Raw genomic sequence first — 16,954 nt, 5'->3', positions numbered from 1 at the left:
AGATGTTCCTCTAGGGCCTCTGCTTTGCCCAGAGGAAACCTGGCTCCTAAAATTAGCATCATTTGGTGGATGGCATTGCCTCTGCTCCTCTTTTCGGACTGATGTCCCCGACACCCATTGTCCAGACCTGCCTGGAGGACCCCCATAAACACCAGTGACTGGCCCGGGAGAGGGAGGGAGGGATAGGCTTTTGTTGATTGATTTTTGATTCAGGAACCTTATACCATCTGAGCCTTAGCGCAGCTGGAGGCCCAGAAGAGTCTGTCCTGACTAGGAGAGAGGTCAGGGCTCTGGAAATAAGTGAAAATAACCAGAAGTAGCTGGAGCACCTAGACAACATTGGAGGTAAAACAAGGTGTTGTCTGCCTATGACAGGCAACTGAGTCGTGTTATTTAGAGAAGGCTTCTTGCCCTCCCTTACATGTGGGGCAGACGTAGCATGACCAGCTCTCAGGACCTTGATTGGTTGAGATATTCAACGTATCTTTGCAAATCTAGGGAAAAAAAACCCCCAGCTTCCCATATGTAAGTAGATGGAAGAAGCTTTTTCCATTTTGGATTTTTGGTGTGACCTCACTGAAAATGGTACATTTTCTCTTCCTGCCCCAGTGGGGCACTTCTCACAGCATCCCCAAACAAACGGCCAGCCCTGGCATCCACAGGCACCCAAGGTGATCAGGACATTTGAGAAAGGGGTGCAGAAAGGTGCCAGGGAATCAGAGGAACATGTCCAGGGACAAAGAACCCGGCAGGTCCGTGTCCTGAGTTTGTGTCACTAGATTTCACCTCTTTAATCTTGAAGTACCAATTTTCTGCTTAATTGAGTCTCAAAGGATGTGTTTGTATGTAGAGCACTAGACACTTATGTGATCGCATTGGAAATGCATCTTTAAACCAAAAGCAAAAAGCCTATCTAACAAGCTCAACCAGTGACAAAAATTGCATCATATTAGAACTCATTAAAAAAAAACACAAAACCTGTAATGCAGAAAACTCAACTTATAAAATGCAAATTAAGGCAAGGTTATTTATGTGCAAATATCTCCTTCAGGCTACATTGAAATAACAAGTTCCCTGGTGCTTTTAAAATAGAATTTTAGCTAAAAAAGAAAACCCCATCAATTCCTACAGAAATTTTAAGAAGAAACGATTAGGTAAAATAAAGTATGTCTCCAGACTTTACAACATAACTTTTATTTTATATGAAATAATCAGAAACAGATGTTTCTCCTCCTTTATCTGCATTGTTTATTTCCCTCTCATATGCCCTAGATTTATAGATTTCTAATTATGAACCACTCTTTTATAACCTCCTGGCTAAAACCTTTATCAAGACTTAACGGTGAGAAGCAACTAATAGATTAAGTATAGTAAGACCCCTGGAATCAGATAAACATTTACTTTTTGCCTGGGTCATTTACTAGCTGTTTGACTTGGGCAAGTTTATTTACTCAAGTATTTATTTAGCTCCTAGTATATGCCAACCAGAATTCCTGGCCCTGGGAATAGTGATGGAGGAAACAGATGAGGGCTCTGTTCTCTGAGAATGTGTATTCCATGGTGGGATGACAGACTATAAACAAGTAAATAAAGAATAAATAAAAGAAAATCTTTCAGATTGGGCTAAGTGCTATAAAAAGTATAGGGTACTTGATAGTGACCAGGGAAAGAAGATGCCAGTTTCCCTGAAGTGATCAGAAAAGACCTCTCTGCAAAGGTAATATCTGAGCTGAAACACAGGAAGGAGCCAGCTTTGAGACAGGGAGGTCCATGTGTTCCAGGTGAAGAGAACAGCAAGTGCAAAGGTCCTGAGGTCGGACTGAGTTTGGTGAAGTTGAGACCCAGAAGAAAATTCAATGTGACTGAAGTGAGAGTCTGGTAGAGGATGAAAGTGGAGAAGTCGCTAAGGATCAGAATATAGGTGAGTCGGAGACAGAAAGCAGTTGAAATTTTATTCTAATTGCAGTGGGTTACTGAGGTCCCTGAGCCTCCGTGTCCTCGCTCGTGAATGGGGATAAGAATGGGACTCACTTATGCACTTGTGAGGATTGGGGTGGCTAACATAGGTGAAGTGTCTGGCACTTTGGTTGCAGAAGTTAGTCCAGGATTTTGCTTTCAAGGATCAGTGATTCACTATGTGAACTGAAGTTTAAAGGAGTTAGTGGAAGGATTCAGGGGACTCACACAGTTCCATTGCAGGAAGTACAGAGAGACCTCAGAGGAAATGGAAGATCAGAAGGGCTTGCTCCATTTCTGCGTCTCTCTTCATATTTACTCTCTTCTCCTGGCTCTCTCTGCAAGTCTCTTAATTTCTGTTTCTTTCAAACTTTTCTATATGTCCTTTTGATTCAAGAGATTACCATCATCTGATTGACTCAGTTTCTCAGTGTCTCAACTCCAGATGCTCGGAGGCAGGATTTGATGGGCCAGCTTTGGTCAGGTGCCCACACCAAGCCCAATCAGGTGTACTTTGGAAGGGAGGGTCCCTAAGAAGAGTTATGTGTAGAGCCACCATGATTGGCATATCTTCTCCACTGCGTAAACAATGCGTGGAGAAGGGATGATTTATGTATATATGAAGGGGAGGTAAATTCATGAATGGTAGGTGGGTGATGACTACCAAGCCCAAAGCAATCCATTTAGGGAGAGGTGGGTGGAATTACATGGCTTCTCTCAGGGTCAGGACTTCTTAACTGGAGGTTTTTGAATGGGCTTGGGAGGGTCTGAGAACCTCTGAAATCATCTATGAAAATGTGTACATGTGTCTACATGTATTTTCTGGGGAGAAGGTCCAGAGTATCCATCAGAATCTCCAAGAGCTCTATGACCTAAAGTCAAGGATCCCTGCCTATACATTCTTGGATTTTTGTTCTTACTGAATGAGAAATGCTCCTAACCTTTTGACATCTTGAAAAGCATCCCTTCAAATCTACTGAAAAACTATTTGAGTAAGAAACAATCAGGATGGTTCCCATTCGTGCTCCTTCTCCTTTACCTCCTCTGTTCCCATTGACTCACCAAGCCTCTCAAGCCTTCCTTAGAGGCCGAGAGCACTCACTCCCTCCAAGTTCCCTACTTTTTCCATAAATAAAGTCTAGTTTAAAAGTAGTTGAAAGCCAAGAGTTTCTATTTTTTAACTTCTATCAAGGAATGCTGCCTGTCGTATAACTCATCCTCCATTTCTGGCCATGAATGTGTTTGCTGCTTTGTCTGGCTGCCTGAAATCATAGGTCATCAGAACTAGAAGGGCCCTGAGAAATCAGCTTGGTTAGCATATCACAAATGGGGGACTTATTCCCCAAAGATCACATCAGAATATTCAAGGGCTTAGAAAATTTTAAAATACATATTTAATATTATATTATTATATATATAATAGAAACTGTTTTTCTAGTAAAGACCACTGAAAGTAAAGCTTGAAAAATATTTTTGCTCAGTGGGAAGATATAGCAGATAAATTTAGCAGGGGTAAAAACAGATATTATAAGTCTTGAAGCTTCTGTAATTTGGAGAGCCTCCTTTAAAAAAGAATATAAAATTACAAATAAAAATTTAGTTACAAAAGTGAGCACTTATTTAGAATGAGAAAAAAATTAAAAGCTGACAGATAACAAAACATCAAAGGCCCCAAAGGTAAAGTTTATTTATTATTACTATCATTAATTAACTATTGATCCACTTTATAACATTTTTACTCACATCTTTGGCTGCTTTTGGTTTGCCCATTCATATGACAATGATTTAATAAGATCATTTTCCATAAAGAGAATAGAATGAATATTCCTCTGACAAGCCTGGCTGAAAATTATTTTTATTGTATTTTATTTTTATTGATAGCTTAGACAAATTTCTCTCTGTACATCTATAACTTTCTCAGCAGTTTCTTACAAAGGCATGCTTCTTTCCTGGTAGCAAGTCCCAGGAGAAGGCCAGCCCTTCATCTCTACCTGTCTCCCCCTTTCTTCCCTCGCCTTCTATAAAGTTCTCTGGGATGAGGTGGTCCCCAGTTAAGGGACTGTGGCCTTTCCTTTGGATGCCTTTTTTGGGGGTCACATTAAGGTCTTGATGCTTGTTGAGTCTTCCAGGGGAAGGTGGCCCTTGGGGGCTGGGTGGCCAGAAGTCCTTCCCACAGGCACCCAGGACCACCATCAGGGCACACAGGGATCCCCCGCCTCCATGCTGGGGATGGCTCCAAGGTAGAGGGGGCTGGGCAGGGTTGATTCCTCCCTAGCAGCTTCAGCCTTGTTGGCTTCAAAAGTAAATCTGATTCACTCTGGGTTTAAACGAGCAATTCTCAAACATTTTTGTCTCAGGTAGCCTTTTTACTCTTAAAAATTATTAAAAACCCCAAGGACTTTTGTTCATTTATTGGCATTTACTATATTAGAAATTTAAACTGAGAAACTTTAAAAAATAGTCATTTATTAATTGATCTAAAAATAGCAATAATAAACCTATTACATGTCAGCATAAATATTATGTTTATGAAAACTAACTGCATTATCCAAATAAAAAAATTAGGGAGAAAAGTGAAATGTCACTCTTTTCAGATTTTTGCAAATCACTTTAACATTTGAATTGCTAAAATATAGTTGGATATTCTCTTCCATACCCTGTTTGCTGTGATCTGTGGTTTTGGTTGAACTATATGAAGAAAATATAGGACAAAGTGTTTTAATGCTCTTTTTAGATAATTGTGGTGATTCGTTTAAACCCCACCAAAGCTCCACAAGTGGTTGTTTCTCAAAGATCTGTTACAATATTGAGTGTGAAACCACGCTAATGGCCTTTTTTGTACTCTGTTATGTGCAAGTCCCATGGCCTGTGTTACCCTTTGAAATAAATCTTTTATCATCGTTTTGAGCTGTCATGCATTTGTCATTTGGAAAATACTAGCTCCTTGAGTTATGCAGATCTTATGAATGTTGACATGATACAGTACATTATACAATATCAAAATCACATTTGTCAATATCACCACAATCTCACCAAAGCCTCTTAGAATTGGGGAGCTAATGAGCTCACAGTAGCAGATGCAAGTTTTCCAAAATTCCAATTTTCACTTGAAAGCTTGAGTTTGATCATTGGCAACAAATTCTGTCAGTTACTTTCCTTGAAATGACAAGCTAACTTTGTTCTTTTTTTAAGAAAATGTCTGCCAAATATCCAAGTCTGAGTAACCGTTATTTGTCTATCAGTGGTTCTTTCAAGTAGAAATGATGTTCCACGAAAAAAGTGGCTAATTCAGCTCACAAAAACAATTGCAGAAGTGCTTTTCCTTGAGGTGACCCTCTACACTTCTGTATACAGCAAAGTGCTTTCTGTGTACACATGCTTCCTACTTTGTCATGCAGAATGGTCAGAAGATGTGTACTCAAGGTCAAGATTTAATAAAACTGATATTTTTTACTGCATCATAAAGGATGATCTGAAGTGAAGCTGACCTTTCCTCTTTTTTCTTTCTTGAGAAAAAAAGAAATGAATGTGTGGCAGTGAAGAATACAGTGACTTCTTAGTATAGATTAATGCCACTGCTATTCATACTAAGGCACCAATAGTTTACCCACCAATGCTTTTGTACCATTAGCACAAATATCAACCAGTGAAAAGGGCAAATAATGTCTTGATTTTATTATGAAAGTGGTTTTGACCTCATGGACCCCTAAAAGCATCTTAGGGACCCACAGGGGTTCCATGGAACATAGTTTGAGAACTGCTGGTTGAAGCATCAGGGTCTTTCTCAGTGAATCATGTCATGTGTTGGCTGGGGAGAGTGGCGGGCACGAGAGGGGAGGGATGGACATCAAAATCTCCATGGAAACATTGACCTAACCCAATACTATCATTATAAAGATGAAGAAATGGAGGCACAGTGAGATTTGTTCCGAGTTATCCAGCTGCATTATGGCAGAACCAGGATTAGCTCCCAGGTCTCCTGACTCACATGCAGTGAATGTGTGAGCCTCTGTCAAGGTAGGTGTCTCTCATCTGCTAAATTCTCTTATAAATATCCATCAGGCCCTATTGTGTGCCAGGTACAATGGTAGGTGTTGAAGATATGAAGTCAAATGACATTTCCCTGCCCTTTGGGACTCTGTAGTCTAGGGAGCATTTGGACAGGTAAATCCAAGCCTCCACTTGCAGCCAGTGTTAAGGCAGGTAAACACGGGGAGGCTCTGGGCTCTGAGGAGGGATGCCTGCATCTGACTGTTGCTCAGAACAACCAGGGTCAGTGATTCTTAGGCTGAGCTGGGAAGGAGGAACAAAAGTTAGCCAGATAAGAGGGAGTGAGGGCCCTTCCCGTGGAGGGAGAGTCTGTGGGAAGGGAGGGAGGAAGAATGGGCATGGCTGGAATTCTGAGTAGCTGGAGGAACGGTTAGAGGAGAGTCTGGAGGAGAGAAGGGGGGGTGGTCCAGGTGTTAGGTCACAGAGGACTGTCTGCATCAACCCAAGAAGTCTGGACTTGTCATGAAAGCCTGGGGAGCTGTGGATAACAGCCAGACGACTGGCTGGGTGACAGGCTGGTGCGTCTTCCAAATAGCAGATGGTCACGGCACTAGGACAACACCCCTCCTCCCCAACCAATTCTCAGCGGCTCCCCTTCCCCAGCTATACCTTGGGTCACGCGGTGACACTCAGATTTGTTATATGAATTCCCCACCTGCCATAAGGGAACTCATGAAGGAACAATTTCCCATGCTTTAGAATCAATCCCATTTTCTTGGCCTGAAACTGGTTACAGAGTGCTATTTATTTTTCCTGTGGGCTTTACGGCTCACTCCGGACTCTTAGAAACCATTACATCAGTTTAGTCATGTCGAACAATGTAAGATCTATAATTTGTAATCCTTTGCCTTGCCAGATTGAATCCTAGAAAGTGTTTCTGAGCAGTGGTGTCCAAGCCTGGAGAGTCATCAGAGACAAGTGGTTAAAAAAATATGAATTTCCAGACACCACCTCTAGGGCCCAGGAATCTGTACATTTATTTTGCTCCCCAAGTTATCCTGGAACAGGCAGCCTGGTCGTGGTTTCCTGCCCAGATATTTTGGGTATCATTAGCTGGAACCAACTAAAGAAGAACATACATTTAATGGCTGACTGTTTTAGTTAAATACTGACTTGCAGGATCTCCTGAATATGTGTCTATGTGACCACCTGCGTGGTTGGCACTTTTCATGTTACATGAAATACTCTGCTCTTTTTTGAGCTGGAAACATTGACCTCTTACTTCGTTTCCCGCATTCACTGATTTTCCAATCCCCAATCTCTTTTAACATGTTTTCTGACGGCCATTTTTCTCTCCTTCTCTTCTTACCAGAGGCTTTGCCATCTTATTAGAAAGATATCAATTGGCTTATTTATTTTTTTAATTCTTGGTAGACATACTGTTTCACTAAAGCGATTCAAGTGACTCTATATGTAAGCATGCACTGACTCTGTGAGAAGTGTTAGATGCAAGATCCTGGGATCAGTAAACAAGGCTGACAATCTCTGTGTAATCATAACAGTCTGGGCATGTCTGGCATTCCAGAAATGTGCAACATATACACACTTTGACACTAAAGTGCTATGAGCTCAGCCTACAGGAAAGAAGAAGCTGCCAGACCCAGACAGGTATGAATGGGTGGTCCCACCAAAGGCCTGGGGATGCCACAGAGTTTGTTCCATTTCCAAGGGTCCTGGAGATGACATAATCTTTCTGGGGCCTTCAGAACAAACCATGACACCATGTCAGGTTTAAATATGGGTCTTGCCCATTACGTTTCTCTTTTGCTCATAGACACAGAAGCAGGGCACGTGTTTTCACAAAGGCCCACGGGCCCTGGGGAGGAGGAGGAGGGTGATGGCCACACGGCGGAGAACACCCCGCTTAAGGGAGAGGTGGTGGTTTAGATCCCCCCTCTGCCCCGGGCCCCACCAGTTTCTCTGAAGAGCTGCACCTGCTGATGCTTAGGGACCACTGTGCAGACATGCACCTGAGCAGGAAGCCTTACACACAGAGGGAAGCTCGGGGAGCTTCTAGTTCAGTCATGTGCGACCGCAGGGTCAGGGCCCCTGGGGCTGTCTGAGAATCTCCAGTGAGTATGTGTATGAAGAGGAGGAACATGGATTGAAAAAATGGTTGAGGAACACTGAATTCACCAACCGTCTCCTTTATTTTACAGATAAGGAAATTGAGGCCTAAAGAGAGGGAGGGATTTTTCCCTCAGAGCTCATCTGTGTCAGGATGGGCCTGGGACAGTCTCCTGCCTCCCAGCCCGAGTCACTCCCCAGATTTCCAGGCCACCTCCGTGTCCTCAGGACTATTGCAGCTCCTCCTGGCACATGAGACTGTGCTTCTCATTTTCCCCAAGCTCTCTCCCTTTGGTCATCCTATTTTATCCTCATCCATACTCCTGTCAGAAATGTGGGACAGTTATCATGACCGTATTTTGCAGTGAAGAAGATGAATTCCAGAAAGATAAAGGAGAAAATTTTAAAGATTTAGGAGTGAGTAAGGATCTTCAAAAACAGAGGGCTAGGTATCTGGAGGTGGGACCAGCCCAGTTTGCCTTTCCCCTAAGGGCAGAACTAAGGCCAGTAGCAGCAGCAAAATGCAGGATGTATGTGGTCTTCAGAGATCCTTCATTTGTCCACTGGCTGATGCTGGCGAGACACTAACCTCTCTGAGCATCAGTTTCCTCAACAGTACAACGGGTGATTAGAAATAATCTGTCATCTGTGGCCAAAAGCAGATGCTCAACAAATAGAAGGTATTAATAGGGCTCAAAAGTAGGTTTCTTAGCTCAACTTAAGAAAGAACCTTCTTTCAGAGAGAGTAGTCTGTGAATAGAATGTACTGCCTTGCAGGGAAGTGAGATTCTTGTTAGGAAGAAACTGAGTTATAAGGTGGGAAATTGGACAATTAGGAAATTTCTTGCCTCTCCCAATTCCAAGATTCTATGATGTGTTCTGGGATAAATTCAAGTGTTCTGTACTCTTCGCTGTTCTTCAAATGTGCTCTCTGCTGCCACGAAGCATATTCTCTGTGTCCAGAATGCTCCTCTTGGCCTACCCATTCCTCATTTCCAGTGAAAACCCTTTCTCAGGGAAGCATTCCCTGACCTGCCTCCTTCTCCCTAAGTTGACTGAATTGCTAACTACACTTTAGTGATTCACACAAGAGCCAAGCCAAGAGTGCAAATTTTCTGACTCCCAGGTTAAGCCTCTCTTCAGCAGGTCTGGTTAGCTGTTGCAAGACCAAAGTCCAGCAGCAACTCCTACAACCCAGCCAAGCACAGTGTAAAACCGTGAGCTACTCTACCTGCTTCAGAGAAGGAGGCTCCATGACCACAGAGCTCCAAGTTCACTACCATGTATTAGGTTCTTCACACATGCCAAGCATAGTGCCATCTGCAGGGGCTTCAAAGATGTCACAATAAAAGTCACAATCAAGGAACCCAGTCTAGAGGGTAAGACCAATAATCTGGATAGAAGTTGGGGAAACTCATAGCCTGCTGTGGGTACTCAAGAAGGGAGCTCTTGATCCAAACTGGGCTCCAGGGAAGGCTTCTTTGAAGAGCTGACACCCAAACACTCTAAGGCTTCCCATCCCTTATGATCAGGAGTGTTCTTGCTATATCTTGCTGGGTCGGTGGGTATATTCCTGGGGCAAAGCTCCAGTTGCTGGATTTCCATTGCACCTTGATTTATCTTTCAGAGTTTCTGCAGAAGTGCAAGATGCCTTCATGACTTACACAGTGTATGACTTACACAGTATATGATGACATCATCACCAGTAAGCTCATCCAAGAGGCCTGCAAGGTTCTTGGTAAGTCTGAATAGGGCTTATTTTGGCTTCCTGGGGCTGCTGTAGCAAAGTATGATCAATTCTCATTATTTGCGGTAGTTCTTGTCTATAAGGTTTGCAAACACTGAATTAGCAAATACTGAGCCATTGTTCCTATAGGAAAGATAGGGTTAGGTTCCTGACAGCCTCTGGCCACAACCATGTTCATTTGCATAACTCATAAATACATAATCTTATTTTGTGTGTGTGTCTGTTTAAAGACACCTTTTTCCATATGTATTGTTGATTCATTAACATTGAACTCACGGCCAACAACACTGTAACTCGTGCCTGAATGAAGCTTATCTAAGGCATGTATTTTCTCTGTAAGGCACCTCACAGCCTTCCTGTGCTTAGGACACTGGACAGCACTTCAGCACCATGCTTTGGAGCATTTTGAACAGCAGAACCAACAAAAAGAACAAAAATGCAAAAACGTAGTTCTACATAGGTTGCCCAGAGGACACTTGTTTATAGTCTGAGAACCGAGTCCAGAACGCAGAGCATTGCCTCCTGTGACCTTAGCCAGAAACATGCATGTTGGGTGGCTCACTTTTTTCCCTGCTCTGTACACATCCACGAATGACCACGAAAGCTCTGATGAGTATTGATTTGGGGGTTTCAAGTACGCTTCAGGGAGTAGGTAAATTTGCAAATGCGGACCTACAAATAATGAGGATCAACTGTACTACTAACTGGGTGGCTTAAACAACAGAAATTTATTCTATCACAGCTCAGGGCCCAGAAGTGTGAAATCAAGTTGCCAGCAGGGCTACGCTCCCTCTGAAGGTTCTAGGGAAGAATCCTTCCTCTTCCAGGTCCTGGTGAGCCCAAGTGTTCCTTGTGACAGCATACTTCCAGTCTCTGCTTCCGTCTTCATATGGCCACCTTTCCCCTGTGTGTCTATGTCTCTATGTCCAAATTTCCCTCTTCCCATAAGGACTGCAGTCGTATTGGATTTCAGACCCACCCTAACCTGGTAACTCATCCTTTCCATTTGAGTAACCTTATGCGTCTTATGGACAAAAATTGTGAGCAACACTGAGTTTCATCATCTGCAACACCACTGTCATATTTGGCCTCGATGTTGTCTCTGACAGATGTTGTTATATCTTTGAAATAGATCGTCACAATGACTTCTGGCTGTCAGGAGGAACAGCACTGAGAATCCCATTGTGTTTCTCTGGAAATGGACATGGTGTGCTTTGTAGGGTGCTGAGGGCCATTCTCCCTCTTCTGCTCTGCCATGGGACATCTTCCCATCTGCCCAGACATTAAAATGCCATTGACAGGGTCATAATTGGGGGGACAATGTGTGGATGGTCCCGTTTACAATGCACATGCACTCCCAGAATGGATATATCAGCAAGGGATGGTTTATTATATTAACTTGCTCACTCCCCAGGCACTAAGGGGCAGAGCTACAGGACAAAGAGAGAAGTTAGCTCTATTGCTTTCTAGTTTAAGGACCGAGGACAATTAACTTATTCAGTCATAGTTTTCTCACTGTTCAAATGAGAATAATTATAAGATCTACCCTTCAGAGTTGTTGTGAGGATTAAATGAGATAATGTATGTGGAATATACCAAATGTGGTACCTGGTGTATAATAAGTTCTCAAAAAAAATTTCCTCCCTTCCTTCCCTCTGTATTAATTTCCTAGGGCTGCCGTAACAAAGTACCACAAATTAGGTGGCTTCAAACAACAGAAATTTATTCTCCCATAGTTGTGGAGGCCAGAAGTCCAAAATCAAGGTGTCAGCAGGGTTAATTCCTTCTGGAGGCTCTGAGGGAGAACCAGTCCCATGCCTCTCTCCTAGCTTCTGTTGGTTGCTAGCAATTCTTGGCTTGTAGCTGCATCACTCCAATCTCTGCCTCAATCTTCACGTGGCCTTCTTCCCTGTGTGTCTTCACACAGCCTTCTTATAAGGATATGTCACTGGATTTGGGGCCCACCCTCACGCAGTATGGCCTCATCTTCATTTAACTAGTTCTATTTGCAAAGACCCCACTTCCAAAGAAGGTGACATTTGGAGGTTCCAGGTGGACAGAGATTTTGGGGGGCCACCATTCAACCCAGTCCTCCCTCCTTTGCTTGTCCTTCCTTCTCACCAGCACTGAGCACACAATGAACTGGGCCCTGGTCAGGAAGGAGGGGCAGGTGGCCTCCCCTGCCGCAGGTTCTAGGGGCTGCATGCAGGAAGCAGAGGAAGGCTCCTGGCACTTCCAGGCTCTTTGATAACATCCCTCTTTCAGCCCCAGTTAAATTTCCCCTGCCCATTCCTCAACAGGCAGTGTGGCTTTGGGTCATGCTAAGATGGCATTTAGGAATTATCGCAGGTGGTCACTGGATCAGCATCCTCACCTGGCATCAGAGACCCTGGGGCAGAATTGTTGGACATGTGAGTGAGTCCTGGAAGCTCAGGGCCTTCCAGCTGGTTCCTGTGAAGCCCCAGAGGATCAGGAGGCAGGGGGGCGGTTTCTAGCTGCTTTCACGGTGCCTCTGAGGACCCAGACAACTGGCCTGCTGTCCTCGGGACCTCTTGCTGAGGCGGTTACAGGTTAAAGCCAGCCCCACCAGGCACCGCAGAACCAGCCCCGCAGGCGTGCTGGAGAACACACCTGGGCAGCCAGCCAAGCTTCAGCCCACAGGGACAGGGGGCTCCTCCAGAATGTGGTAGTGATGTGTAACGTGCCTGTGTCAGGTGAGGCATTGTGTTTATTTCCCCTTCCTTTGAATCTCCGAAGAATTCTCTGATTAAAAAATAAATATGCCAGCCTTAACCTCATGCACCTGGATCCAATAGAAAAGAGGGCTTTTCCCTGGATTTTCACATGGCGATTTGACCAACATCCGTGTCTTCTTATGTTCCCGGTCATCTCCTGGATGCAGAAAACCTTCTGGGCATCTGCATCTGGGAGAAGCTGGGAGTGTCTGCAAAGCCTCGAGGGGGGTCGTTGAGGCTTAAGGGGTAGACGTGTGTGATGAGCAGACTCTTACCAGCCAGGGGCGGTCACCTGCTGTCCCCAGCATTCTGGGCTACCTGCTGCCCCGGGCTCATCAGTCTGTTTGTCTGAGCCAAGCAGGGGCCAGTGGTGCCAATGAGGGCTGGCAGAATCATGGTGATTGGAGCGAGGAGGAATCCGGTGCATCAATAGGTCCAGTCAGAGGTTTGTCATCTCCTAGTCACTTGTCACCTGCACCTCCTAACAGAACTCGATAAGGTTGTCTCTGAGATTGGAAATGAGGTGCAGGGAGTGAAATGTTCATTCGATCGTTCAGCTCCTTGAATCTGGGATCCAAGAGCAACAACATCTCCGGACACTTTCCAAAGCCAGTGCCCGGCTTCCCTTGGCAGTGACGCTTTGAAAGAGGACACAGGCGGTTGGCAGGCAGGGCTCATGCGGCCTCCCAGCAGTCACAGCTGGGCATCTCCCCGTCAACCCCCTTCTCCAAAGGGGCTCACAGGGAGAGCTTCTGGAGAAAAAGTAGGCCAGTGCCACCTGCAAACCCCACTCGTACTCTGTCCTGCCTGTTTGGGGGGCTCCCAGACCCCTTTGTCATCCCCGTAGCTGATGCTGGGGGAGGTTTGTGTGGGGCTTGGGCTGTCCAAAGGCAGGTGGTGTGAGATTTCCTGCAGGAGTTTGACCCCAGAGGGTGTGCTCTGTATAGCACTGGGCCACCCCTGGGCTGGGAGCCCAGAGCCCCAGCTTCCAGACTCAGCTCTGCTCCTAAGTAGCAGCCCTTCTGTCCAAGTTGCAGCAGCACGCCTGCCCCGGGTGCTACCTCTCCATCTTCTGGTTTAACACACATGCCGAAGAGATTTGGGGGTTCATTTTCTTAAACATTGCTTTTTAGTATTTTTAAATATGCGGTTATGGTGTTAAATATGTTTTCTCAAAGCACGCACTCCTTATTCTAACATGCACTACTCCACAGACGACCTTCAAAGCTGGAAATATTTACTATTTGCCCTTTACAGGAAAAGTATACTCATCTCATGATCTGGAGAACGGATCTGTAAGAAACAGACATTTTTCAAGATTTTTAAAATCTCTTTTTATTGAAGAACTACTGTGGACTGAATTGTGCCCCCTCCCAAATTGATTTGTTGAAGCCCTAACCCCTAGTGTGATGGTATTTGCAGGTGGGGCCTTTGGGGAGATAATTAGGTTTAGATGAGGTTATGAGGATGGGACCCGTGATGGCATTAGCGCCCTTATAGGAAGAGACACTAGAGAGAGCTCGTTCTCTGTGTCTCTGTCTGTCTGTCTGTCTCTCCCTCCACCCACTCCGCACCACACACACAATGTGAGGACAGAGGGAGAAGCCAGGAGGAGAGCTCTCACTAGAACCCGGCCATACTGGCACCTTAATCTTGAACTTCTAGCCTCCAGAATTGTGAAAAAATAAATCTCTGTTATTTAGGCCGCCCTCCAGTCTACAGCATGTAGTTAAGGCAGCCCTGGCAAACCAGTACAGGAATCTAATAAGTTTTTATATGTCCAGAAAGAAATGCTACATACGTCTAATATCACGCCCAGGCTGTTTCTGTAACTATGTATGATTGTGGACATCATGTGGTGTAGCAGTACCTTTAGCAGAGAGATCCCGTCACACACCTGCCCCAGTGCATTCACAGTTCCAAACCAACTAATACGTTCAGGGGCAGCAACAAGTTTATAGACCAATGTATGGTCTGACTCACATCGCTTTTCTACCAAAGGCCAAAGTCTACCGCTGTGATTTCTATCTGTCCTGCTTTGAAAATCAGAAGGGTGTTTTCTTCTTGTTTATCTCAACGACATCTGTTGGCCTATCCCTGAAAGGGTATCTAAGTGCAGTGAATGCATTTTTCAAATCAAAAGTTGAGATTCAAATCTGAGTAAACACATGCTTGAGAATTGGAATCAGGATGGCCCTGGGAAGCGTAGGCTGCGTGGTTTCTCTCCACATCTATCTATCTATTGATAGAAATAGATACAGATATAGATACAGATATAGATATATAGACTGACTACGTCTCTAGCAAAGGCTTTGGAATCAGATAGACCTGGGTGAGTGCCCTGCCTGTACATCTACCTGCCTATCTATCTATCTATCTATCTATCATCTATCTACCTATCTATGTATCTATCTTTCTATCTTTCTATCCATCTATCATGTCTAACATCTATCTCCCATGAATCAGAGAGAGCAAGTCACTGCCGAAGGAAAGAATTCTGCAGGAAGGGCATTTCACTGTTTAATGAAAGACACTTGTCAATTGAGACAAACTCTTCCCTTAGACAAAGAAAAAAGCATGCTCCATTACCACTCGTTAGTGCTTTGCCTTCCAAGTGGGCTCCAGAATGCCGTTTCTCTACCTTTAAGCAATTGTTGGGACTTTTCCAGACCGCTCTGCCACTGCATAGCTCTGTGCTTTCTAATTAGCATAATTCAGGATGGGACCAGATGGCAGGTTGAGCCTTGCATAAGAATTGTTCTGTATATGAATAAGTGCCTACTTAGTCTGTAAGTGGGTTATTAGTGATCTGAAGTGACAAAATTCAAAACAACACACAACAGCCATTGGACACAGTTGTGCCCGTCTAGACTTTGCTCGCTAAGAAACCAGTAGTGAAACGCATTTCAACAGTTAGCCATCAGCAAATGCCAGCAAGCCTTCTCTGCACCTACCTCTGTAAAAAGAAGAGTAACAGCATAAAATTTTACAAAGTCCTGAAATCAGGCCTTATCATATCTGATCTTTACTGTGACCCTCTGAGGTAGGATAAGCAACCCAAACCCTGCAACCAACCAAAAATGGAGCTGGAACTCAGGTGTCCTGACTCCAAGGCCATCGCTGCAGCCTGCGGGCGGGAGGAGCAGTTGGCTGGGTGGGCATGAGATCTCTGGGGAGGGCTTTGGAATCAGCGAGCCCTGGGTGAGTCCCCTGGCTGTATCGCCTCCTAATAGGGTAACCTGGGGCAAATTCCCCATCGGTAAACGTCGCTGGTACCTACAGCACCTACCTTGGATGGTTATCCTAAAGATGAAGTCCAGTAATGTAAGCAAAGTGCCTACCACAGAGTGGGTACTCGGCAAAGCAGGCCCCTCTCTCTCAGTGGACCAGCAAAGCAGGTCCACTGAGACCACCCAGTGGACCCCTAGTTGGGCCAACGTCTCTGTTTCAAAGCTCACCAAGAAGCTGGCAGCTTATACCAGGCATGAGTGAGACTGCGCCCTGGCTGCAAAGGGTCTCCCACCAGAGCTGCCTGCATCCATTTCCCAGCTCCCTTTTCTCTATTGCCTGATCAACTTATTGCTGCACCTGGAACCCAGCCCTCCCAATTTAGAGTCTGTTTCCTTCTTGCAACCTATGGTACCAACATGGGCAGCTGTTCCTCTCCTTTTCTTCTTCTTCTTCTTCTTCTTTTTTTTTTTTTGGCCACGCCGTGTGGCATGCAGGATCTTAGTTCCCCGACCAGGGATCGAATCTGTGTCCCCCGCAATGGAAACGTGGAGTCTTAACCACTGGACCACCAGGGAAGTTCCCTTCTCCGTTTCTTAAAGGCCTCTATCTCCTTACAGACGATTTCCCCACTGGTTATCTCGTGCCTGGCTGAAGCCATATATTATTTGAGAAGGAGAGTACTCTAGATGAATAGTTCTTTCCCGATACCTAAAACTTATTCTTTTGGAAACCAAAGCTTTGGGGAAAAAAATACCCATTTTCAATAGAAAACTCTCAGAAATGTGTGGCAATCACTTCCCTGTCTTGTGGAAGGGCACATGCTTTTCTGGGTGCCTCAGGTGGGTCACCATGAGGATGGTCACAATGAGGGTCTTGTTGCCTGTTTCTGGGTGATGGCAAGCAGGCAAGGGTCGTGGGCAGTCCAGACCCGAGCAGCCCTTTGCCCAGAAGGCCCAGCGTGGGCGGCGGTGGCTCTGGGGCCCCCACTGAGCCTTAGCAGGTGTCCCCTCCCGCTGCCCTGTACAGCCTACCTCTGCTCTTTCCAGTTCCTTGAGGTGTCGCCCAGCAATTAGTAAACATTTCCTGGTGACGCCAAAGAGCCAAGCTTGTTAAGTCAGAAAGTTTGAGTTTATACATCATTCCGATTGAAAAACTCCCCAGAAGGCTC

General features: G+C 45.0%; 1 protein-coding gene across 1 annotated transcript in view; it reads left to right on the top strand.

The window, feature by feature from the left end:
- Positions 1–9,713: 9,713 nt before the first annotated feature.
- Positions 9,714–16,954, top strand: part of LOC133076382 (guanylate cyclase soluble subunit beta-2-like) — a 41,430-nt gene continuing 34,189 nt past the window's right edge. Inside the window, 2 exon segments of the mRNA XM_061170922.1 lie at positions 9,714–9,743; positions 9,745–9,811. Coding sequence (XP_061026905.1) covers positions 9,729–9,743; positions 9,745–9,811 — 82 coding nt within the window. The 5' untranslated portion in view covers positions 9,714–9,728.

The sequence above is a fragment of the Eubalaena glacialis genome, chromosome 16 (genome assembly GCF_028564815.1).
Source record: "Eubalaena glacialis isolate mEubGla1 chromosome 16, mEubGla1.1.hap2.+ XY, whole genome shotgun sequence".
Classification (NCBI taxonomy): Eukaryota; Metazoa; Chordata; class Mammalia; order Artiodactyla; family Balaenidae; genus Eubalaena; species Eubalaena glacialis.
The sequence above is the reverse complement of the archived record's forward strand: the minus strand, read 5'-3'. Positions and strand labels throughout refer to the sequence as shown.